At 44.6% G+C, this 25,065-nt stretch overlaps 1 protein-coding gene and 1 long non-coding RNA gene across 2 annotated transcripts in view; one reads left to right on the top strand and one right to left on the bottom strand.

Moving 5' to 3' along the window:
- LOC309634317 overlaps positions 1–25,065 on the bottom strand; it is a 143,618-nt gene that overhangs the window by 13,124 nt on the left and 105,429 nt on the right. The window lies entirely within an intron of this gene.
- On the top strand, positions 1,367–17,753 carry LOC309634270 (glutathione S-transferase Mu 1). The gene is made up of 8 exons (XM_082404252.1): positions 1,367–1,506; positions 1,726–1,801; positions 2,233–2,297; positions 2,597–2,678; positions 2,777–2,877; positions 3,609–3,704; positions 3,792–3,902; positions 17,244–17,753. The coding sequence occupies exons 1-8, from the start codon at positions 1,471–1,473 to the stop codon at positions 17,358–17,360; spliced, it is 684 nt and encodes a 227-aa protein (XP_082260378.1). The 5' UTR covers positions 1,367–1,470; the 3' UTR covers positions 17,361–17,753.

Genomic DNA, 25,065 nt, shown 5'->3' with positions numbered 1-25,065 from the left:
CTGCTTTCCTCAAACCCCCACTCTGTACTCTATCTTGGTGGTCAGAAACCTTTATTGAATGCTGGGTTCATACCTTTCTATCCTTGTAAATTGTTAGCTAATTTTAAACTTATTTTTCTGTAGTGTACCAACCTTGCATTTTAACTTGTAAAATCCATTTGTTTTTAAAAGTTCCTCTCATCTCTTTTCATATATCCATTACCTTGTAATATACTTTAAACAAGGGAAAAGTGAACCCAGACCAACCCTGTCCTACTCTCCTCATTCTGAAATAACGGTCAAGCTTCAAAGAGGAAAGTTGGCAGGTAGGACGTTGTTCTTGAGGAGGTTGTATCACAGAGCGTCATCAAAGACCACCCGAGCCACCCTCTCCTACACAAAACCACACGTGGGTCAGGAGCCAGGATCAGGGCAGGAATCCGTGGACCTGGGCAGCCAAGGTGTGCTGGGCCCACTCCGCCTGTGGTCCTGTGCCAGTCCTCCAAGCTTCTTGCTGGTCCCCCCTCTGGCCCCCCTTGCAGCAGGAGAGGCTCCTAGCCGCTCAAAGGACAGCCCTCTCCCCCCCACTCAGATCCCTCTGTGACCACCACAATCCAGGTCACTGACCCAGTCAACCCAGTCAACGTGAGGGTCATCTAGCTGGCTGTCGGGACATCTCTGGACTGCACCTGGATATCTTCTTTGCTGGGCCTGGTTCTGAATTTAGAGTCACTATTTAGGCCATAAAGCTACTCGATTAATTAACAGTTGGTCATTATCACTTTTAGGCATACGACTGAAGGGACGAGTCCTCCACAGTCCCTGAAAGGAAAGCACTGACCACATTTACTTTTTCTGCACCTTGTCGTGGGTGTTTCTTGTATCCCATTGATAGTCTGTTCTAGAAGATATGCTGCTGTCAGGGATTATAAAGAGTTGGGGGAGCGTTAGGATTGCTTGGAGTCCTGAGCTTCCTGTGCTAGTGGCTCGTTTAAAGTTTCGATTTGAGGGGCACCACTCTGTGGACTGAACTTGGCAGTCGGAGCCTCCCAGAGCCCGGGGGAACTCAGCAGCCCAGGAGCAAGCCTGAGCGATTCCTGGGAGGGCAGGGGAGATGGAAGATTCGTGCTCTTGTTGTGATTCAGGCTTGTTCCCCGAGCGCACTGCCAACTCCCCCGATTTAGCTGAGATCTGACTGGGGACGGGAACCAGGCTGTCCTCAGCGTCCTGGCGCCCAGAGCTCGGCTCCCGAGTCCCCGCGGCTGGAGGGGGACACGGACTATTTCCACTGCTCTGGGTGCAGATACCGCGCTGAGGACCCCGGGCGTCCCGGGTCGCAGGAGGCCTCGGAGATTGGGTAGTAGTTGGGGGCGTGGCGGAGAGAGGCGAGGGGGCGTGGCCTCACTCAGGCCACACCCAGGCTTGATCCAGGCACCCGGATGAACTTCCACAGCGGTGCGGAGAGAGTACTCCGATCCACGAACCCTGACCATGGCAATGACCCTGGGTTACTGGGACATCCGCGGGGTGAGCGGGGGTCCACCAGGGCGGGCGGGGAAATGCTGCGCAGCTGGGGACCGGTTCGCCAGAAACTTCGTTTGTGGGGCTCGCTGCAGCCCAGCCCCTTCCCTCCGCCTCTCCTTCCCAGGTCGGGGAGAGGGTTGGGAGTGTGGGAGGGGACCCGGAGCACCGAAGGTCGCGCGGTTAAACCTCATGTCTGTCCTTTGTCCCGGCCATCTCTCCCAGCTGGCTCACGCCATCCGCCTGCTCCTGGAGTACACAGACTCAGACTATGAGGAGAAGAAGTACCCGATGGGGGACGGTAATGGCATCCTAGTCATGTCCTGGCTTCTGCTCAACTCATGCTGATTTGGTACCAAGCAACCCATGTCCTGGCTCCTGTTATTTCTATCTGCTGCCCTCCAGCAGCTGGAGAGAGGTCTAACCCTTCCCGAACTCTTTGAGGGTCTAGCTGGCCTCCAAGGCAGGCCATGAGAGCCGATAGCCGGGCCCCTGTATCAGCCATCGGCACGGGCTCCCTTTATTGCTTGCACTAACCCTTTGTAAGCCTTACTCATGTGGGTTCCAGAGCCGTCTAATTGTACTTTCCCCCAAAACTCCATGTGAGATTTAGAGGTTCAGATTCCAGATCCACCTGTTCAGGGGCTCTTGTCTCTGACTCCTTGGTAGGTCCCCCGGGAAGGAAGGTTGGACTCCGGGGTGGTTTGTTTCACTGAATCTTCTTTACCACAGCTCCCAACTATGACAGAAGCCAGTGGCTGAATGAAAAATCCAAGCTGGGCCTGGACTTCCCCAATGTAGGTGCAGGGGCTGGGGTGCTCTGGGGGAAAGTGGACGGTGTCCCTGTCCATCTCCTTACCCAGCTTAGAGGTTTCAGGATCCAGTGCCTCTGCTCAGCCTCTCAGCTTCCTGGTTCTCTTCACTGCCTTTCCATAATGCTGTATGTCCCAGCTCATCCCTTCATTTTACAGTATATTATTTAGTGTCTACCATGGGCCAGGCTCTGTGAGTGCCAGGTTTCATCTGTGCCCTTGCTCAAGGGAGTGGGTGCAGGGGAGCCTGATGGCCCAGCCGACCTGGCCTGTTGTTCTTCCAGCTGCCCTACTTAATTGATGGGGCTCACAAGCTCACCCAGAGCAACGCCATCCTTCGCTACATTGCTCGCAAGCACAACATGTGTGAGTGGAGCTGTGGGTGGGGGAGGGGCACAGGCGGCCATGCCCTGGGCTTGTCTGGGGTGGGATCCTGAGGGTGAGTCCCTGTTGTGTGGCCACAGGTGGGGAGACAGAGGAAGAGAAGATTCGCGTGGACGTACTGGAGAACCAGGTTATGGATGTCCGCTTGTGCATGGCCATGATCTGCTACAGCTCTGACTTTGTGAGTCCCCTCCCACTGGGCTGGACAGGGTTTGAAATGCTGGTCAGGGTCGCGTCTACACTGGTCTTTTGCCTTTGAACTCCTTGGAGCTACTGATCCACCAAGACATTCCCTTGGAAACTCTTAGTTCCCACCAATCTTAGGAGTCCAGACACCCTTGGGTGGAAATTCAGTTCCTAGACAGGGTGTTTTCCTCGTTAGCCCAGCACCTTCTCCTCGGCATCTCAGGCATAAACACATGTGCCCAGTAGGCAGCCTGGGGTCAGACTTTGTTCCTCTCCCTCCTTCCTTTCAGCCTCTCAGATTCTCCTCATCTGTTCAGAGACTGCATCGGCATTCACACCCTTTCTGTCACCCACGCTGGAACTTAGGACTTCTTTCCTGAGTCATTTGAGTGTTGATCTTCCTGAGGTCTGAGGCCCGAACTCTGCCAGGTCTCACAGCACTGCTGGTCTGACCCATGGCAGGTGTTTGGAGCTGAGTGGTGACAGGTTCAGGCACAGTGTGGTTTTGCCCTTTGCCTTCCCATCTCCTCTCACAGATGGGAGGTGGTACCTGGTAGGAGTCTAATGAACACAAGTGGGTTAAATTGCAGCCTGGGCACCGACCCGGGTGTACTCAGGGGACATGGCGGCTCACTTGGCAGCTGGGATCAGGCACAGCCCTGGGAGGCCTGGTCTCTGCCCAGGGGGTCTCTATCTGTGGGCAGTGACAGCTGTTTTGTGCCTCAGGAGAAACTAAAGCCTGATTACTTGAAGGAGATCCCTAAAACGATGAAGCTCTTCTCAGATTTTCTGGGGAAGAGGCCCTGGTTTGCAGGGGACAAGGTAAGGGGGACGGCTTTGGGGGATGGAGAGCTGTCATTTTTCCCATGTTCAGAGTTTGGTGCCCATTCATGCTTTGCCTTTCTGCAGCTCACCTATGTGGATTTCCTGGCTTATGACGTCCTTGACATACACTGCATATTTGAGCCCAAGTGCCTGGATGAATTCCCAAACCTGAAAGACTTCATTTCCCGTTTTGAGGTGATTCTCCTGATCCCTCTAGTACTTATATCTCTCTTCTCTTCCCCCTCTTCGCTGATGCTTTCCTAGTTGGAACCCAAATGAAGAATAACATTTAATGAGGACTTGGTTTATGCCAGAATCTCTGCTCAGCATCTAACATATATTGTGTCAAATTTAATCTTTATAACAGTCCTCCGTGGTAAAAGAATTATCCTCTCCATTTTACAGATAAGGAATTAAGCTGAAAGGATAAGTAATTTCTGAAGGTTACAGAGCCAGTAAAGGCTGTGCTGGGCTCCCAGTCAGAGCATCTGGCTTCTATGGGCAGCAGTCAGTGGCTCTCCCTTTCCTGTATGGAAAAGAAAGCTCAGGTCCTTTTCTTGTCTGGGTTCACAGCTCTGGAAAGTGTGGAGGAAGTAGAACCTTCAGGAGTTTGCCTGCAGCTGGCATTAGTAGAGTTGAGACACAGTAGGACTGATATCAAGTACTAAAAACACAGACAATATCTTCTCTGGATCTCCAGAGGGGTCTGCACAAGTGAGTCGCCGCCAGTTGTACTGAGATTCTCAGGACTGTAGTTGGTGCTGGGATTTGAGTACATACATAGGTGTCCTTTGGAAGGATTTTATCTCGACCCCTCTTATAGTGGACACTTTCCTTCCCTCGTCTTCCTTCCTTCTTCCTTCCAGTTACCCAAGATTCCGATCTCAGAGGCGGGATAGTACATTTACTTTTAGTAACATTCACTGATCTGACCCTCTCCTCTGTATGAGGCACTGTGTCAGGCACAGTGGTGATGAAGAAGTAACACAGTCCTGGCGCACACCCTCTGGGACTCAGTGCAGCTGGAGAACTACAGGAACCCCGAGCTGTGTGGTGTGCGTGGAACCACTTGGTGCTGGAGGAGCACAGCCTGACCTCACCTCCCAGCTCATCATCGGTCACCCTCAGTCAACCAGTGGGAGAGCAACAAAGTCTGCTTTATGTCAGATTTGGGAATTTGAAGCTCTAATCCAATAGGTTTTTCAGACTACAGTCTGTTTGCTATTCCCACCCTCACTCCCAACCCGGCCCCATCATCAAATCTGCTTTCTTAGCTAGTTCTCATCAGCTCAGGTTCTGGTCCAGGCTTATTGGCCTTGAGAATTTTGCAAGAGCTGGGATGACTGCCCAGCAGGGAGGATGGGGACAGATGTGCGCTGCACTGTGTGGCCTGTTGGGGCCTGGGCTGCTGGGTACAGGCAGCCCCAGGATCTTTGAATCCTTGGAACTTTTTGGGCACTGTCTGTCTTGGGACGACTGTGCACAGATACACCTGAGTGTCTCACTGCCTAGTTGGCTGCAGCACAGCAGTACTGGGGATGTGGTAGGTTGGGGCCCAGGGAGACTGGGCTCAAGTCCCAGGCCAGGCAGGTGGACTCTGTCCTTTAAGTGGAATAATTAGAGTCTGGCTTGGCCTGGCCTTGTGCTCCACACCCTCGTACTGATCTCGGGCGGCCTCGGCCTGCAGCGGCTTGAAGCAGGATTTTGGTTCCTGGCCAGAGACTGAGGTTGGGTCGCGGCGGTAAGAGCACCAAATCCTAGCCATTAGAACAGTGGTCAGTGACGAGGCCCTGGCCCTTTGGCTTTGCAGAAAAGAATTCCCACGAAGATGGAAAGTAGTGAAACAAGTAAAGTGTTTATTAGGAGAAAAAAAAGAGTACAGTACGTGTGGATAGACACCCGGGTGGGCTCAGAGAGTCGCGCCGTCATGGTAGTTTGAATCACTTTTATGGGGCATTTTTTCCAGGTTTCCTTTGACCAGTCATCTTGCTTTGCCTGGTTTTGAGTCTGTATTTGATGTATCTCAGGGTCCTCCACTATGTGCTTGCACATATCTTAGCCAAGATGGATTCTAGCGAAGAGGCCTATGGGTAGTTGACATCACTTACTATGAGGTGGCGCCCCCTCGCTTTTTGACGTCCAAGGAGGCTTTCTGTGCATGTGTAATAGGGGAGGTCTCCTTGACTTCGAGAATGAGGAATATGTGATCTTTTATCTCTTATCTGGGCAGGGCCCAGCCTCCTCCGTCATCCTGCTTTTATAGAATTTCTGCTATTATGGAGTTTTTGTCCACAGGGGACAAACTTCAGCTGTTTGGCCTGGGGCCTATCTATCTCCTGCCTCAAATCCCCCCCTGAGAGACATGAACCCCAAGAAATCTTTATTGGGAGGATGAAGGGCAAAGGTCTGTCTTCTGTAGCTTCTTCAGGCTGGCAAGGGGCTCACAGACCCTACCTAGTTGGGGTCACGGAGCTCTCGCCCTGACTCATTAAGGGACCCGGGGTGACATCTGCTGTTATTCCAGCAGGATCTGTTCCAAGGAGTGTCTGGAATCTCCGCATCACCATCATCTTGTCTGGGAAACCGTTGTGTCCTTAGAAAGAACAAGCTAGGCTTCTTAATCTTAAGTAGATTTTTATTTATTTATCTTTGGCTGCGTTGGGTCTTCGTTGCTGCTCATGGGCTTTCTCTAGTTGTGGTGAGCAGGGGCTACTCTTCGTTGCGGTGTGCAGGCTTCTCATTGCGGTGGCTTCTCTTGTTGTGGAGCACGGGCTCTAGGCACACGGGCTTCAGTAGTTGTGGCGCATGAGGTTAGTTGCTTCATGGCATGTGGGATCTTCCTGGACCAGGAACTGAACCTGTGTCCCCTACATTGGCAGGTGGATTCTTTTTTTTTTAACATCTTTATTGGAGTATAATTGCTTTACAATGATGTGTTAGTTTCTGCTTTATAACAAAGTGAATCAGTTATACATATATATATGTCCCCATATCTCTTCTCTCTTGCATCATCTCCCTCCCTCCCACCCTCCCTATCCCACCCCTCTAGGTGGTCACAAAGCACCGAGCTGATCTCCCTGTGCTATGCGGCTGCTTCCCACTAGCTATCTATTTTACGTTTGGTAATGTATATATGTCCATGCCACTCTCTCACTTTGTCCCAGCTTACCCTTCCCCCTCCCCGTATCCTCAAGTCCATTCTCTAGTAGGTCTGCATCTTTATTCCCGTCTTGCCCCTAGGTTCTTCATGACCATTTTTTTTTAGATTCCATATATATGTGTTAGCATATGGTATTTGTTTTTCTCTTTCTGACTTACTTCACTCTGAATGACAGTCTCTAGGTCCATCCACCGCACTACAGATAACTCAGTTTCGTTCCTTTTTATGGCTGAGTAATATTCCATTGTATATATGTGCACATCTTCTTTATCCATTCATCTGTTGATGGACACTTAGGTTGCTTCCATGGTATCAATTTACATTCCCACCAACAGTGCAAGAGGGTTCCCTTTTCTCCACACCCTCTCCAGCATTTATTGTTTGTAGATTTTTTTGATGATGGCCATTGTGACCGGTGTGAGATGATATCTCATTGTAGTTTTGATTTGCATTTCTCTAATGGTTAGTGATTTTGAGCATTCTTTCATGTGTTTGTTGGCAATCTGTATATCTTTTTTGGAGAAATGTCTATTTAGGTCTTCTGCCCATTTTTGGACTGGGTTGTTTGTTTTTTTGATATTGAGCTGCATGAGCTGCTTGTAAATTTTGGAGATTAATCCTTTGTTTAATCAGTTGCTTCATTTGCAAATATTTTCTCCCATTCTGAGGGTTGTCTTTTCATCTTGTTTATGGTTTCCTTTCTGTGCAAAAGCTTTTAAGTTTCATTCGGTCCCATTTGTTTATTTTTGTTTTTATTTCCATTTCTCTAGGAGGTGGGTCAAAAAGGATCTTGCTGTGATTTATGTCATAGAGTGTTCTGCCTATGTTTTCCTCTAAGAGTTTGATGGTGTCTGATCTTACATTTAGGTCTTTAATCCATTTTGAGTTTATTTTTGTGTATGGTGTTAGGGAGTGTTCTAATTTCATTCTTTTACATGTAGCTGTCCAGTTTTCCCAGCACCACTTATTGAAGAGGCTTTTTCTCCACTGTATATTCTTGCCTCCTTTATCATAGATAAGGTGACCATATGTGCGTGGGTTTATCTCTGGGCTTTCTATCCTGTTCCATTGATCTATATTTCTGTTTCTGTGCCAGTACCGTACTGTCTTGATTACTGTAGCTTTGTAGTATAGTCTGAAGTCAGGGAGCCTGATTCCTCCAGCTCCGTTTTTCTTTATCAAGATTGCTTTGGCTATTCGGGGTCTTTTGTGTTTCCATACAAATTGTGAAATTTTTTGCTCTAGTTCTGTGAAAAATGCCAGTGGTAGTTTGATAGGGATTGCATTGAATCTGTAGATTGCTTTGGGTAATATAGTCATTTTCACAATGTTGATTCTTCCAATCCAAGAACATGGTATATCTCTCCATCTATTTATATCATCTTTAATTTCTTTCATCAGCATCTTATAATTTTCTGCAACAGGTCTTTTGTCTCCTTAGGTAGGTTTATTCCTAGATATTTTATTCTTTTTGTTGCAATGGTAAATAGGAGTGTTTTCTTAATTTCTCTTTCAGATTTTTCATAATTAGTGTATAGGAATGCAAGAGATTTCTGTGCATTAATTTTGTATCCTGCTACTTTACCAAATTCATTGATTAGCTCTAGTAGTTTCCTGGTAGCATCTTTAGGATTCTCTGTGTATAGTATCATGTCATCTGCAAACAGTGACAGCTTTACTCCTTCTTTTCCAATTTGGATTCCTTTTATTTCTTTTTCTTCTCTGATTGCTGTGGCTAAAACTTCCAAAACTATGTTGAATAATAGTGGTGAGAGTGGGCAACCTTGTCTTGTTCCTGATATTAGTGGAAATGGTTTCAGTTTTTCACCATTGAGGATGTGTTGGCAGGTGGATTCTTAACCACTGTGCCACCAGGGAAGTCCCCAAATTCAAGTTTTGCACCAGTTTACTTTTAAAATTCATTTACTCAGTTAAATTTATTTTAAGCTTAGTCAATCCTGACCATGCTCAAAACTCTTTTCTTGGGGGTCCACTTTCCACAAACCTTTTTATCAGTTTCTGTATCCATTACTTTATTTTTCCATCTAGAAACAGCCCCCTGTAAGTCAGACCTACTTCTTTTTCCCTTAATAAAATGCAATTCCATTCCTCATACCTTCTTTACTAAAAACACACGTCCTACTTTCTTTAAGCAACCATGAACTGTCCTTTATATCAGCACTCTGTAGATTGGTAAACATAAATCCAAATAATAATTTCTTGAAAAATGTGATTTCTTACAGAAAATATCTCAGTGTGGCACCAAACATATTTATTAATAGTTCTAGACCCTTTGTTTCTCTGTAAAAGGAAGCCAGTGTTCAGTGATTAATGTTTCAGTATCTTATTTTATTCCTAAAATGTTCACCCGAAGCTCTTATCTCATTTGAATTTTTTTCCTTAAAAGTTTCTTCACATTGAGTTACTTTCCTTGCTGACAAATTTACAATGGATATAACAAGATTTTATTTAGCTTATATTAAACCTAGATGCAATAAAAGTGTTATACTTAATGTTGATGACTCTAAAGACATGTGTATATTTACACATGTCTTAACTTAAACATTAATACCAGGTATTAATACTGAATATTTCCCAGTTCATGTGAACCTGAAATTCATTTAGCTTAATTTCTCTTGTGTTTAGAATTGCCTGATTTGTAAGCGCTTACTTTTCTTTAAGCCAGTTAAATAGAGCTCATTTACAAATTAACCTCAGCAATATTATCCAAAGACAAAGACATACACTGAGACATACATATATCCAGACAGACAAAACGAGAGCTCTAACTTCATTTTCTAAACTTAGTCATGAATTAGATATCACAATGTAAAACTCACTAGTTTATAAATAACAGTTGGAATAAGAAAAATTTTAAAAGGCTTCATTCCAGTTTTTTTTCTCAGCTTCAGGAATTAGAGATGGTCTAGATAAGATGAGTGTTCCTGAGAGCCCTGGTCTCAAGGCACAGGGAGAGAAAAATCAAGTTCTCCTAGTAGGACTTATTCCTCAGTGTCAGAATTCTGAAAAAAGTAACAAGCTAGCTTTCTCTAATTGCACATGAAAAAAGAACCAGTTTTGGAATTTAAAAAAAAAAAAAAAGTTTTTTTCTTAACCAGTTTTCTCCAGAGTCTAAAGAATATTGTGGCCACACTGTCAAAAATCATCTTTCTTTTTCCTTGGTCATAGTTTCATAGCTAAAATTTAGACCAATTTAATGCTCAGGTTGGCCTGGATAACAGGGGCAGACTGGCTGATAAAATGTTGTCCCAGCAGGGATTGTCCCTCCAGGGAGGTGGGGTCTTAGTTTGATCAGAAGAATCTGAAGGAGTAAGGGAACTTGCAGGAGTGGGGGAAGCTTGGTTTCCCCCCTGAGAGTTGGGAGAAGTTAGAAGGGATCGTTTAGAATGTCAGGAGAGTTTTCCTCAGTCCATTTTCCCATACTATGGCAGTAAAGATCTAATTGTAAGACACCCATTTTCAGGCCATTTTTTCCATCCCCCAACTTAAATAAAGGCCAGGCAATGTTACAGCAGGACCTAAGCTTTCCTTTCTCAGCCCGTCTGGCTTAACTGTGCTCCTAGAAATGAAGTCCAGCGTCCTGGAAACATTACTAGGAGGTACCTGAAGGAGATTCAGAGCGTCCTCTGAATTTCCTTCAAATCCTGTGCTTGGTGGGATTTTGAGTGTCCTCTACTCTCCCATTGATCCCTGACCAGACATCTCTGGTCTACCCAGTCCCTCGAGTGAGGGGTTCCTTGAACCACTGCTGGTGCATTGCCAGGGCTCTTCTTGAGCATTGCAGTCTGCTTGAAGGTGGCCAGTCCAATAGGCTGTCCATTGCAGTGTATGGACTGCCAACGCTTGGAGTGAAGGGGGAACTCCGGAGGAATTGGAGTTGGCCACAATGGAAAATGCCATGGGGGTCAGGACCTGAGGGCCTGAGGGGTGGGACTTGAAAAGAAAGTGAAGCAGAGAGCAAGAGAAAGAGGGCAAGAGTGAAAGTCAAAGGCCTCAAGCCGCAGCTGGGCAAAGCCCGCAATTTACCTTAAATTCCCTGGTTTCGGCACCAAATATGATCTCAGGTGGCCTCGGCCTGCAGCGGCTTGAAGCAGGGTCTTGGTTCCCAGCCAGAGACTGAGGTCGGGTTGCGGCGGTGAGAGCACCAAATCCTAGCCACTAGAACAGTGGTCAGTGACGAGGCCCTGGCCCTTTGGCTTGGCAGAAAAGAATTCCCACGAAGATGGAAAGTAGTGAAACAAGTAAAGTGTCTATTAGGAGAAAAAAAAGAGTACGGTACGTGTGGATAGACACCGGGTGGGCTCAGAGAGAGAGTCATGCCCTTGTGGTAGTTTGAGTCACTTTTATGGGGCATTTCTTCCAGGTTTCCTTTGACCAGTCATCTTGCTTTGCCTGGTTCTGAGTCCATATTTGGTATATCTCAGGGTCCTCCCCTATGTGCTTGCACATCTCTTAGCCAAGATGGATTCTAGCGAAGAGGCCTATGGGTAGTTGACATCATTTACTATGAGGTGGCGCCCCCTCCCTTTTTGACCTCCAAGGAGGCTTTCTGTGCATGTGTAGTCGGGGAGGTCTCCTTGACTTCGAGAATGAGGAATATGTGGTCTTTTATCTCTTATCTGGGCAGGGCCCAGCCTCCTCCGTCATCCTGCTTTTATGGAGTTTCTGCTATTATGGAGTTTCTGCTATTATGGAGTTTCTGTCCACAGGGGACGAACTTCAGCTGTTTGGCCTGGGTCCCATCTATCTCCTGCCTCACTATCACCTTTCATCCAGGTTTTGCTGAGTGAGATCTGGTCTCTTCTGCAAGTTGCTTGGGCACTTTCTGAGCCCCTTTGTTTTGCTAGGCGTCCATCCCTCTGTGGGCAAACCCTGGGAACCTAGAAGTCTTTTCTGAAAAAGAGAATGTTTTTGCAGAATGAGAAGAACAAGTACTCCTATAACAAGATGTTGACTGGAAAAAAAAAACCCTCACAACTTAAGAGCAGTGAGTTTCAGTTTTATTTGGGGACCTTACTGAGGACTGTAGCCCGGGAGACAGACTCTCAGAGAGCTCGGAGGAACTGCTCTCAAGACGTAAGGTAGGAGACAGTAGGTATATGAAGTTTTGGCTGGGAGGTACATGTAGTCAAGCATGCATCTTGGTAAAAGATTAGTGCTAATTATCGAAAACAAATATCTCAAGTTAATGATTTTAATGCTCTTCTATGTGTAGGAAGATGCATGAATCTGGGGTGACTGAAATTCTTTGTTCGATATGCATCCAAACTCTCTAAGGTCCCCCATATCCAAAACACAGAATGTTTCATCCTGGTTTTCTCCATCCTGAATTCCCCTCAGGGCACACTGTCAGTGGGTGACTGCAGTGGGTTGCAGCTTACTCCTTTCTAAAACCGATAATGAGGGAGACTCTTTAGGCTTTTTACTATTCGTGGAAAAGACTTAAGATTTACATTCATTCTTGACAAATCCTTAAAAGAGGCTGTGAATTAGATTTTGGGTGAAGGAGCCTTTCTAACCATTTGAATTTAAAAAGGCCTCTTTTCCTTTATTTTTTCCCTTTGGTTTCAGGTTCTACCTTATTAAGTTAATCAGGTTCAGTCTCATGTCATTGTGGGCTGTATTTACATTTCTGAAATGTGGGGATTTGCAAGACAAACACAGTTGCTTTTATTTTTTTATTTTTAAAAAATATTTATTTATTTATTTATTTGGTTGCACCAGGTCTTAGTTGTGGCAGGTGGGCTCCTTAGTTGCAGCTCATGGGCTCCTTAGTTGTGGCATGCGAACTCTTAGTTGCAGCATGCATGTGGGATCTAATTCCCTGACTAGGGATTGAACCTGGACCCCCTGCATTGGGAGCTTGGAGTCTTAACCACTACACCACCAGGGAAGTCCCCACAGTTGCTTTTAATTTCCCCAAAGAACTGGGCTGCCACCTAAGTGATATCAAAAGATTGATTTGCCCAACTACATTTTCTTTAATTTGTTTTTTTATATCAGAAGGAAAATTTCCAACTAAACTGGAAATCAAAAGCTTTCCATATTCCAGAACTTTAGGGATCAGTGTATCATGCCTTCAAATGTTTGCAGAAGGTCCTCTTTCTGAGTGCACAAGTCAAACTCAGACCAATTTACCCTAGGGACAAACAAAACAAAACAAACAAACAAACAAAACCCCCAAACCAAACTCCATTATTGCTTTTGTTAGCCCCTGAATATTAGACCCCAGCTTTTACCTCATACTCTGTGGACTCATGTAACCCTATTGGTTTCCTTTATCATGTTTAATTAACATTGCCTGAGAGACAGATTATATGCCCTGTCTTATACCAGGCAGGGGAGCATTCCCCAGCGAGACATATTGTACATCCCCACAATATATCAGGTAAAAGAGATGAACCATCTTACATAAAACCTGTTCAAATACACCAATTTTTTGGGACTTCCCTGGTGGGGCAGTGGTTAAGAATCCGCTTGCCAATGCAGGGGACACGGGTTCGAGCCTTGGTCTGGGAAGATCCCACAGGTAGCGGAGCTGCTAAGCCCGTGCGCCGCAACTACTGAGCCTGTGCTCTAGAGCCCATGCTCTGCAACAAGAGAAGCCACCGCAATGAGAAGCCCGCGCACCGCAACGAAGAGTAGCCCCCACTCACTGCAACTAGAGAAAGGTCGAGCGCAGCAACAAGGACCCAATGCAGCCATAAATAAATAAATAAATAAATAAATTTATTTAAAAAAACACAAATACACCAATTTTTAATAAACTTTCTTCTCAATTCTATCAACTCTTATACCTTTAACCGTAGCCCTCATTAGGACCCTATTAACCAGTCTTGGTCTTATAAGGAGTCCCAGAAACTTTCCTTTTTATTCCCTGGCCATTTTACCCATTTCTGTATAAAAGGCTTTGGGGTCTCCAGTGAGGGGTTGAGCCAAGGGACCCAGGGCTTTTTGTCAATCTTTAACTTGATTGATTGGCATGTTGCCCCGCGCAATTGCTGGTCAAGTATCTGAGTGTAATTTTTTTTACCTCCTTGCCTTTAAAATTTTTCTAAACTGGGGTAAATAGAGTGGACTTGTTTGGGGCCCTTTAACATTAGGAGGACCAATAAGGGGTCTTTTTGGCCTCTCCAAAACATCTTTTTTGGTAGTGTTGTATCAAAACCTTTGTTTTAATGCTGTCAAAGTCTGTTTCATTTATCCCATCTCTTAATAACCATCTAAAGATTTCCATCCTATAACCTAAGGGAGTTCTTAAGGTTAGCCATTATATTTCTTTGTATCCACCTTCTAGTTTGGTGTTTCCATAGGTACCAATAAAACAACTGTTTACAATGAGAGGTCTCTAAAAATTTACCAATTTAGAAGTTTTTCCAATTTAAAGGATCCATTGTTAGGATTCTTAGTTGTGATTCAAACCAATAAGATGCAAGAGGCATCCTCAAAAGGGAGTGCAAAGGATGCAGCCTTCACAAGAACCAGAAAGTTTACTCCCAAATATAATCTAAGAAAGTAAAGGCCTTTGTTGTATAGGGACACAAGGAAGGTTGAGACAACAAAGGCTCTTTATGGACTGGGACCCCTTATGACACATTTCCCTAAAGCTGGCATAGCTGAACAAGAAGACTGCTTGGAATCCCAGTCTATGCAACTTTCTGCCAAATGTACTCCATATGTGTACCTTCTCAATTGCAGAGACTAAGCTACCAAAACACAGTAGAAGATGCCTAAGATCAGGTAGAATATTTATATCTCAAAGGCATGGGGAGATGACACAAGTTCCTCCTAGAAGGGCATTTGTTTCCTTAAGGTCAGAATTTTGAAAAAAAAAAGTTTTAAAAACTTTTTGGCCAACATAATCACAATTTTACCAAGGCTTTTGAATTATTGTTGCTTTCTGTGGGGAATCAATTTTGGTGTTATAAAAACGAAGTTGAGGGCTTCCCTGGTGGCGCAGTGGTTGAGAATCTGCCTGCTAATGCAGGGGACGCAGGTTCGAGCCCTGGTCTGGGAAGATCCCACATGCCGCGGAGCAACTGGGCCCGTGAGCCACAGTTACTGAGCCTGCGCGTCTGGAGCCTGTGCTCCGCAACAAGAGAGGCCGCGATAGTGAGAGGCCCGCGCACCGCGATGAAGAGTGGCCCCCGCTTGCCACAACTAGAGAAAGCCCTAGCACAGAAGCGAAGACCCAACATAGCAATCAATCAATCAATCAATCAATCAATAAAATCTTAGAAAAAAAAAAACGAAGTTGAGAGAGAGACGAATAGCATGAAGGAGAGCATTGCAGTGGACACTTAGAGGAACAGGGAGGAGCAACGGAGAGCAGGTCCAGCTTCAGGGGCCTTTTAAAAATTCTGATATAATTTCAAGCCATTTTTTGTTGCTTTCCTGCAAGAAGTTACTTTCTCATTTCCTCTTTTAGAAGCTTCTAAATACCAATCGAAATGAGCATTCCATTCAGTCTGTTTGATCTTATAGCCCGCTTTCTCTAGCTGTGTACACCCAAAAAACCCAGTATTGGAATGTCCAAAGAACCCCATTTTGGCCATTTTTAGGATGAGACCTCCTTTGGTATAGTTTCCCCAATTAAGTATTTGCAAGTATAAGCTCCGTATGTAATGTACCTAAACCTGGCTGTGGTGTTAGTCATAGGTTAGCAATCTGTCACCCTTCTTTCTTTTGCTAAGAAAGCTTTGTTTCCCATTTCAGAGTCTGTTTGTCAGGATAAATTACTATTGATAACTGTATGGTGGGCCAGCGTGCTATTTGTGAGCTTAACTCTCCTAGTTGTCACCCTAGAGTCATTTCAGGTCTTTTACACGTCTCAGTTTCTCCCTCTGACAGTTTAAAGCCTCGATGGGCACTGGGAACACTGGATGGCCAAATCTTTTTGTGTGTCCCCGGATGGGCCACTTCTGTAAATTAAAGAATGGGTTTCCCTATGGGACTGCTGTGTGGTATGAAGGACTGGCCTCCACCACTCCTGGAAGTTTCTCAGTTGCCTGAGAAAGCCATACCTGGCCAGGAAGAGCTCTGTCCCTTATCTTTGGAGTTAAGAGTTCTTATATGGTATCTGCACTATATTCCAACCAACTCTGTTAAAGTAGTCAATACAAGGAAAGATGCCAACCAGCCCCTTATCGACTCACCCAGCCTGAACTTTCCCAGTGTCTCTCGACTGGGTACTTTCTCAGTATCTCTGAACTGAGAAGTCAGGTACCTTTTTCATCCACCACTGAATAAAACTCAGGATTGTCAACCAAGATGGTAAAACTGAGATCAGGAGAGACTCACCCAAATTCGTATGGACATGTAGAGAGGTGGACCGGCACAAAGGGCCTTGCTGGTACCAAGGGTCCAGATCCTTGTAAAGTTCTGGTGAGCGGAAGAAGTCTCCTCTGGGCCCCTTTGTGGTCGCCAAAACTGTCCACTGGAAAGTAAAACCCACACAACGTAAGAGCAGTGAGTTTCCCTTTTTTTGGGGAACTTACTGAGGACTGTATTCCAGGAGACAGCCTCTCCGATAGCTCTGAGGAACTGCTCTCAAGAAGTAGGGGAGGAGGTTTGGGAAATAGGAATAATCAACTCTAAAAGTCTTAGTAAAATATCACTGCTAATCACCAAAAAACAGGTACCTCAAGTTAGTGATTTTAGTGTTTTTCTGTGTATGGAAAGATGCATAAATCTGATGTGATTTGAATTTTTTCCTTAGTTATGCATCTTAACTATCTAGGGGCCATGTATCCAAAACACAGAATGTTTCATCTTGTTTTTTTCCATCCTGAATACCCCTCCAGGCACACTGTTGGTGGGCAACTGCCCTGAGTGGTGACTTTTAGCTCTTTGTATAAGTGGATGATGAATGAACCTCCTTGTTCTTTTTGTTTTCAGCTGCGAGGAAGGGAGTGCAGCAGAAAGAGCTCAGAATGGAGAGCGAGAGCGAGCCAGGCTGCATTCTAGACATATTACCTATAAGCTGTGTGAGCAGGAGGGAGGTGCTTATCTTCTGTGTGCCTCAGTTTCCCTTCTGATAAATGGTGACAGTAGAACCTATCTTGTCAGGTAGTCATGTAGAGATTCTAAACCTATATTATCATCTCTAGTGGATATACAGCACCTTATACAGTGTAGAGTCTCCATATGTGGTAAGTCTTATTAAGAAATCAAATGAATTACGGGAAATTGGAAGAGTCAGCTTTCCAGAGCTGAGCATCCCAAAAGACTGTCTTTTGCCCCAACATTTGACCCCACATGGAAGGGCTGTACCAGGGTACCAAACCTGGGGAGAGCTGCATGAGCCCCAGTGGGGCAGCAGACCTGAGGCCTGGCCTTCTTTTTCCCACCCTCAGGGCTTGAAGAAGATCTCTGCCTACATAAAGTCCAGTCGCTTCCTCCCAGGCCCTCTGTTTCTAAAGACTGCCGTGTGGGGCAACAAGTACTGCCCTGTAACCAGGAGACGGGAGTGAGGAGCCATTGCCCTAGAGACCAGGTGGACCTCCCTGTGCACAGAACCATCTGTCTTTTTCTTTCTCCTTCTTTTCACTCTAGATGCCGTCTTGGCCCCCTTTATCTCCCTCCCAACCCCCTTTTCATCCATCCTTTATTCAGTTCCCCACTTTTCTTCAGCAAAGTTCCTCCCCACCCCACATTATCCCTCCTGCACTAAAGCCAACCAGATTATCCTTCCCTTCCATGGTTGCTTCTGCTGTGAGGAGCCCAACCAGACCCCTGGCCCATAGGGCTCTGCTCTGAGCTCCCAGCACTGTCCTGAAGATCAGAATTGGCCTGGTGTACAGGCCCTGCTTCCCAGTGTGGTTCCTGCCCAGCCCTGTCTGATCCCCAGTAAAGCCTTAATGATACCTGCTGTGTCTTGTCTTATTCCCTCCTGGCTTCCTGGAGTCACGACTGACTGTTGGGTGTGTGGGGGTGTCCATTTTTCCTTCTGTTGTTCACTGTGGAGGCTCCGTGGATGGGCATGCATGTGTGTGTGTGGCGGCGGGTTGGGGACAGGTGGGATTATACTATTGCTTGCTCCTTTCTATTGCTACTTCATGTACCTCTGTTCCTTAGCATGGGGTCTCTACAGAAGGGGGGCCCTTCTGTGCCTGGTTCCCTCCTTAATTCAGCATTCATGGGATGCCTCCTGTCAGCTTGTGGTACTCTGTGTCATGGTTCAGGGGGCTCTTGGGTGCTGGGGAAGGGGTTTGAGTAGTCTACTGATAGTGTGGGATCCTGGTGGCCTACCTTCTGTCACCCATTCCTGGAGGCTTTCCCTGCTTTAGATACCCTTCATCTGTGTTCTTATAACATATCTCAATAAAACATACCCCCACTGTATTATAATTGTTTTACTTGTTTTGCTCTCCAACTCAACCATAAAGTCATTGAGGAGAGAATCCATGTCTTATTTGACTTTATACTTCTTATATCTATCATACTGCCTGGCACACAATAAATATTTAATGAAATTTGGAAATTTGAAAGAATTATCTCTAGTTAAAGCCCTGGCAAACTCTACAGCCGTTATATGGATTTAGAGCCTTGGATATAGTTATCTCAGCCACCTGAGATAAAGAATAAATTTCAGAAGATTTAAAATCTACAGGTCTGGAGGAAAGCCATTAGCTCTCTCTAACTTAAGCATTTAGTAGGCTGTAGCTGCCCCTTGGATATCTTGATCTGAAATGGGCAGGCCTAGTGGGCTGGGTCAAGTGTAGCCACTCTGTGCAGTCAGGAGGTCGTGTAGCCATTTTATGTTAGGATACCTGCAAAGTGTAGGACTCTTTAGAATACCATCTTATTAGCAGGTTCCTCAAACAGTGCCTGGATAGTGGAGTTGGGCCTCTTAAGGCACGGCCTCAAGTCTTAGCTCAAAACAGGGAGTAGCTTTAGAGAAGTATCCTGTTGAACATTTGTCCAGATGACCATTTCTTGCAGTTATTACATAAACAGCAGTAAAAATAGTGTTAAAGGTCTTTAAGAATTAAATGATTAAAGATAAAAGTGGTATGCTAAAAAAAAAGTCCAGTAAAGGAGAGCAGCCAAGATAGTGGAGTAGTAAGACTCTGAGTTCACCCTCTCTCATGAGCACACCAAAATCACAACTCTCTGCAGAAGAACCATCAATCAAAAAGACTGAGACCTACCAGAAAAGATGTTCTATAACTAAAAGACACAGAGAAGGAACCACAATAAGACGGGTAAGAGGGGAGGACTCCCGATATAATGAAATCCCATACCCCCTATGTGGATGACCCTTTTTTTTTCTACAATACAATTTTATTGGAATATGGAATGTAAACAGATGTTTTCAAACAAACAGTCTAACCTTATACAAATGTATGGCATTATTAAATAGTTAATATCCTAAAATGTGATGTAGTGGTAGACACCTTGAGCTCTAGCTCACCTGGCTGAGGTGTGTGAGGTCCCCAGAGCTGTGGCATGGCTCTGTAGCTGGGGTCAGGGAACTGCTTGCAAACCATGAGTGAGAGTTCTGAGCCCTGCATCAGGCTCCCCAGTCTAGGGGTTCAGCACTGGGAAGATGAGCTCCCAGAGCATCTGGCTTTGAAGGCCAGTGGGGATTAACTGAAGGGGGAAAGAGATTTCACTCTTAAAGGGTGCACATGAACTGGAGGGACCCCCTGAAGTGCTGGCCTCAGCCAACTAAAGAGTTTGGGACCTGCACTATCACAGGCACCAAGCCCTTAGACCAGAACGAGGGGCACAGTTAGGAGGTGGTCTGTGCCGCGTCAAGGGGCTGGGCTGCACTACAAGAAGTTCTTGGCTTACCCCTGGATCCTGACCATCATGTGGCTGGAGAAATTGGGCATGTGGATCAGGCAAAAGGCTGATTGGCAGCAGGTAAAGTTGCTGCTGTGATCTCCTTCTGGTTGACCGTCCCTACTCAGCAGAGACCGGAGCTGCCCTTCGTCTTTCAGCCCTGCTGTCCCCTGTGTTTTCTCAACACCACAGAAAGACAAGAAAGGCCTGAGCCTGTCAGTACCAAGGAAGCTGATAAGAGGGCGAACAGAGACCTCGGTGATTTCTGAGAAACAGTGAAAGGTGACACAGGGTGTGAAAATTTCACCTGTTTTGAAAGGAATCTCAAGAAAGAAATACAGAGCAGAAGCAAGAAGAACTACAGTCCTGCAGCCTGTGGAATGGAAACCACAATCACACAAAGTTAGACAAAATGAAATGGCAGAAGAATATGTCCCAGATGAAGGAACAAGATAAAACCCCAGAAAAACAACTAAGTGAAGTAGAGATAGGCAACCTTCTGGAAAAAGAATTCAGAATAATGATAGTGAAGATGATCCAGGATCTCAGAAAAAGAATGGAGGCAAGGATCAAGAAGCTGCAAGAAATGTTTAATAAAGACCTAGAAGAATTAAAGGGTGCACACAAAATATCACACATACTGGGACCCAGAGCAAAAGCAGTAATTTGATAGGATCCTGAGCCAGACCTACCTGCTGGTCTTGCAGAGCCTCCTGGAGAGGTGGGGGGTGGCTGTGGCTTACCCTGGGGACACAGATACTAGTGGCAGACATATTTAGGAACATTCAACCAAAGTAAACACTCCTGTTGGTTGCTGCCATCTTAGCTCAGTAGTACCAAGCCCTGGCCCCCCACCAACAGCCTGTAGGCACCAGTGCTGGGATGCCTCAGTCCAAACAACTAACTAAGCAGGGGCAGTGTTCCGTCCATCAGCAGACAGGCTTCCTAAAGACTCCTGAGCCCACAGCCACCTCTAGACACGCCCCTAGATGTGGCCCTGCCCAGCGGAAGGCCAAGACTCAGCTCCACCCACCAGTGGGCAGGCACCAACCCTTCCTGGCAGGAAGTCTGCACTAGCCTCTAGACCAGCTCCATCTATCAGGGGGTAGACACCAGAATCAAGAAAACTATGATCTTGCATCCTGCACACAGAATCCACCAATAGCAGCCCATACCCTACCTTGGGACCAGCTGGGCCCTGGCCCTGCCCACTAGCCAGCCAATGCAACCTTCAGGACACCCTGGACCCCATACCCAACTGTATCAGGAACTGCTCCCACCCCCACCCCAATGATCTGAAATGAGGTCTTGAACCCCTGGGCCCTGCAGGCAGACTCCAGGAACCAGCTCTGCCTGCCAGTAGTCTGGCACTAACCCCAGGATCTGGCAACAGCCCTGGAGTCTTCAGAAACTTGGCTCTACCAACCAGTGAGACAGCACTAGCTCCTTGGCCCCCTAGGCTTCTGTAACCAGCTGCCTCATGGCCAGGCTCTGCTAAACTGCAGTTGGAGCATCTGCATAAGGCAGGACCTGGCAACAACCAAGCCTACTAGACCACCCACATAGCCTGACACAACAAAAGGACCCATGCAGCCATCTTAGGGGGAACCCCTAGAGCATATAGCTTGGATGATGAGAGAGGAGTGCACTGCTGGGATGCATAGGACATCTCCTGCAGAAGGCCACTTCTCCAAGTTTGAGAAATGTAACTAACCTACCACATACATAAAAATACAAAGAGCAACTTAGACAAAATGAGGTGACACAGGGATATGTTACAGATGGAAGAATGAGATAAAACCTCAGAAGAACTAAGTAAAGATATCATTCTCTCCAGGAGGAGAATGGATGTACAGAGTGAGAAGTTAGAATTTGTTAACAAAGAGTTAGAAAATATAAAGGACAACCAAACAGAGATGAAGAATACCATAACTGAAATGAAAAATACACTAGAAGGAATCAATAGTAGTCTAAATGATACAGAAGAATGGATCAGTGAGCTGGAAGACAGAGTAGTGTAAATCACTGCCACTGAACACAAAAAAGAAAGAAAAGAAATGAGGACAGTTTAAGAGACCTCTGGGACAACATCAAGCACACTAATACGCGCATTATAGGGGACCCAGAAGGAGAAGAGAGAGAGAGAAAGGACCTGAGAAAATATTTGAAGAGATAATAGCTGAAAACTTCCCTAACCTGGGAAAGGAAACATTTACCCAAGTCCAGGAAGCACAGGGAGTCCCATACAGGATTAAGCCAAAGACAAACACACCAAGACACACTGTAATCAAAATGACAAAAATTAAAGATAAAGAGGGAATGTTAAAAGCAGCAAGAGTAAAAGTAACAGATAACATGCAAGGGAACTCCCATAAGCCTATCAGCTGATTTTTCAGCAGAAACTCTGCAGGCCAGAAGGGAGTAGAATGATATATTTAAACTGATGAAAGGGAAAAACCTACAACCAAAAATACTCTACCCAGCAAGGCTCTTGTTCAGATTTGATGGAGAAATCAAAAGCTTTAAGACAAGCAAAAGCTAAAAGAATTCAGCACCACCAAACCAGCTTTACAACAATTGTTAAAGGAAACTTCTCTAGGTGAAAAAAGGCCACAAATAGAAACATGAAAATTATGAAATGAAAAAGCTCACTGATAAAGGCAAACATATGGTAAAGGTAGGAAATCATCCATACACAAGGCTAGTAGGGAGGTTAAAGACAAAAATAATAAAATCATTTGTATCCACAATAAGCAGTTATAAGAGGTACACAAAACAATTAGATGTAAAATATATGATATTGAAAACAGTAATTGTGAGGGGAGGAGAGTAAAATGCAGGTTTTTTTATACTAAACATTTATAGAAGACTTAACACCTATCTTTCTGAAACTATTCCAAAAAATTGCAGAGGAAGGAACATTTCTGAACTCTTTCTATGAGGCCACCATCACCCTGATGCCAAAACCAAAAACATCACAAAGAAAGAAAATAACAGGCTAATATCACTGATGAACATAGATGCAAAAATTCTCAATAAAATACTATCAATCTGAATCCAATAATACATTAAAAGGGTCACACACCATGAAAAAGTGGGATTTACCCCAGGGATACAAGGATATTTCAATATCTGCAAATCAATTAATGTGATACACCACATTAACCAACTGAAGGCCATATGACCATCTCAATAGATGAAGAAAAAGCTTTTGATAAAATTCAACATCCATTTATGGTAAAAATTCTCCAGAAAGTGGGCACAGAGGGAACATACCCCAACATAATAAAGGCCATATATGACAAACCCACAGCTAACATCATACTCAATGATGAAAAGCTGAAAGCATGCCCTCTAAGATCAGGAACAAGACAAGGATGCCCACTCTCGCCACTTTTATTCAACACAGTTTTGGAAGTCCTAACCACAGCAATCAGACAAGAAAAAGAAATAAAAGGAATCCAAATTGGAAAGGAAGAAGTAAAACTTTCACTGTTTGCAGATTACATGATACTATACATAGAAAATCCTAAAGACGCCACCAGAAAGCTAGTAGGGCTCATCAATGAATTTGGTAAAGTTGCAGGATACAAAATTAATACACAGAAATTGCTTGCATTTCTATACACTAACAATAATCAGAAAGAGAAATTAAGGAAACAATCTCACTTACCATCACATAGAAAAGAATAAAATACCTAGGAATAAACCTGCCTAAGGAGGCAAAAGACCTGGACTCCAAAAACTATAAGACACTGATGGAAGAAACTGAAGATGACACAAATGGATGGAAAGATATGCCGTGTTCTTGGATTAGAAGAATCAATACTGTTAAAATGATCATACTACCCATGGCAAGCTACAGATTCAATGCAATCCCTATCAAATAATCAACGGCACGTTGGACAGAACTGGAACAAAAAATTTTTAAATTGGTATGGAAACACAAAAGACCCCAAAAAGCCAAAACAATATTGAGAAAGAAGAATGGAGCTGGAGGAATCAGGCTCCCTGACTTCAGATTATACTACAAAGCTACAGTAATCAAAACAGTGTGGTACTGGCACAAAAACACAGATCAATGGAACAGGATAGAGAGCCCAGAAATAAACCACTTATGGTCAATTAATCTATGACAAAGGAGGCAAGAATATACAAAGGAGAAAAGACAGTCTCTTCAATAAGTGGTGCCGGGAAAACTGGACAGCTCCACGTAAAAATAAAATTAGAACATTCTCTAACACTATATATAAAAGTAAACTCAAAATGGATTAAAGACATAAATACAAAACCAGATATTATAAAACTCTTAGAAGAAAACATAAGCAGAACACTTTTTGACATAAATTGCAGCAATACTTTTTGGATCAATCTCCTAGAGTAAAAGAAACAAAAGAAAAAATAAACAAATGGGACCTAATTAAACTTAAAAGCTTTTGCACAGCAGAGGAAACCATAAACAAAATGAAAAGACAACCTATGGGAGGGGAGAAAATATTTGCAAACGATGAGACTGACAAGGGATTAATTTCCAAAATATACAAATAGCTCATACAGCTCAATATAAAAAAACAAACAACCCCATTAAAAAATGGGCAGAAGACCTAAGTAGATATTTCTCCAAAGAAGACATACAGATGGCCAATAGGCATATGAAAAAATGTTCAACATCACTAATTATTAGAGAAATGGAAATCAAAACTGCAATAAGGTATCATCTCACACCAGTCAGAATGCCCACTATCAAAAAAATCTACAAATATTAAGTGCTTGAGAGGGTGTGGAGAGAAGGAAACCCTCCTACACTGTTGTTGTGAATGTAAATTGGTGCAGCCTCTATGGAGAACAGCATGCAGGTTCCTTAAAAATCTAAAAATAGAGCTACCATATGATCCAGCAATCCCACTCCTGGGCATATATCCAGAAAAGATGAAAGCTCTAATTCAAAAAGATACATGCACCCCAATATTCATAGCAGCACTATTTACAACAGCCAAGATATGAAAGCAACTTAAATGTCCACCAACAGATGAATGGATAAAGAAGATGTGACACACACACACACACACGCACACACACACAGTGGAATATTACTGAGCCATAAAATAGGAAATAATGTCACTTTCAGCAACGTGGATGGACCTAGAGATTATCATACTAAGTGAAGTAAGACAGGGAAAGATAAATACCACATATCACTTATATGTGGAATCTAAAAAATGATACAAATGAACTTATTTACAAAAGAGAAACAGACACGCAGGCATAGAAAACAAACTTATGGTTACCAAAGGAGTAAGGGTGGGGGCAGGGAGGGATAAATTAGGGAGTTTGGGATTAACAGATACACACTACGTATATAAAATAGATAAACAACAAGGACCTACT

Source organism: Balaenoptera borealis, assembly GCF_965194805.1.
Source record: "Balaenoptera borealis genome assembly, chromosome: 1".
Taxonomy (NCBI): Eukaryota; Metazoa; Chordata; class Mammalia; order Artiodactyla; family Balaenopteridae; genus Balaenoptera; species Balaenoptera borealis.
This window is presented reverse-complemented; position numbering and strand designations above follow the sequence as displayed.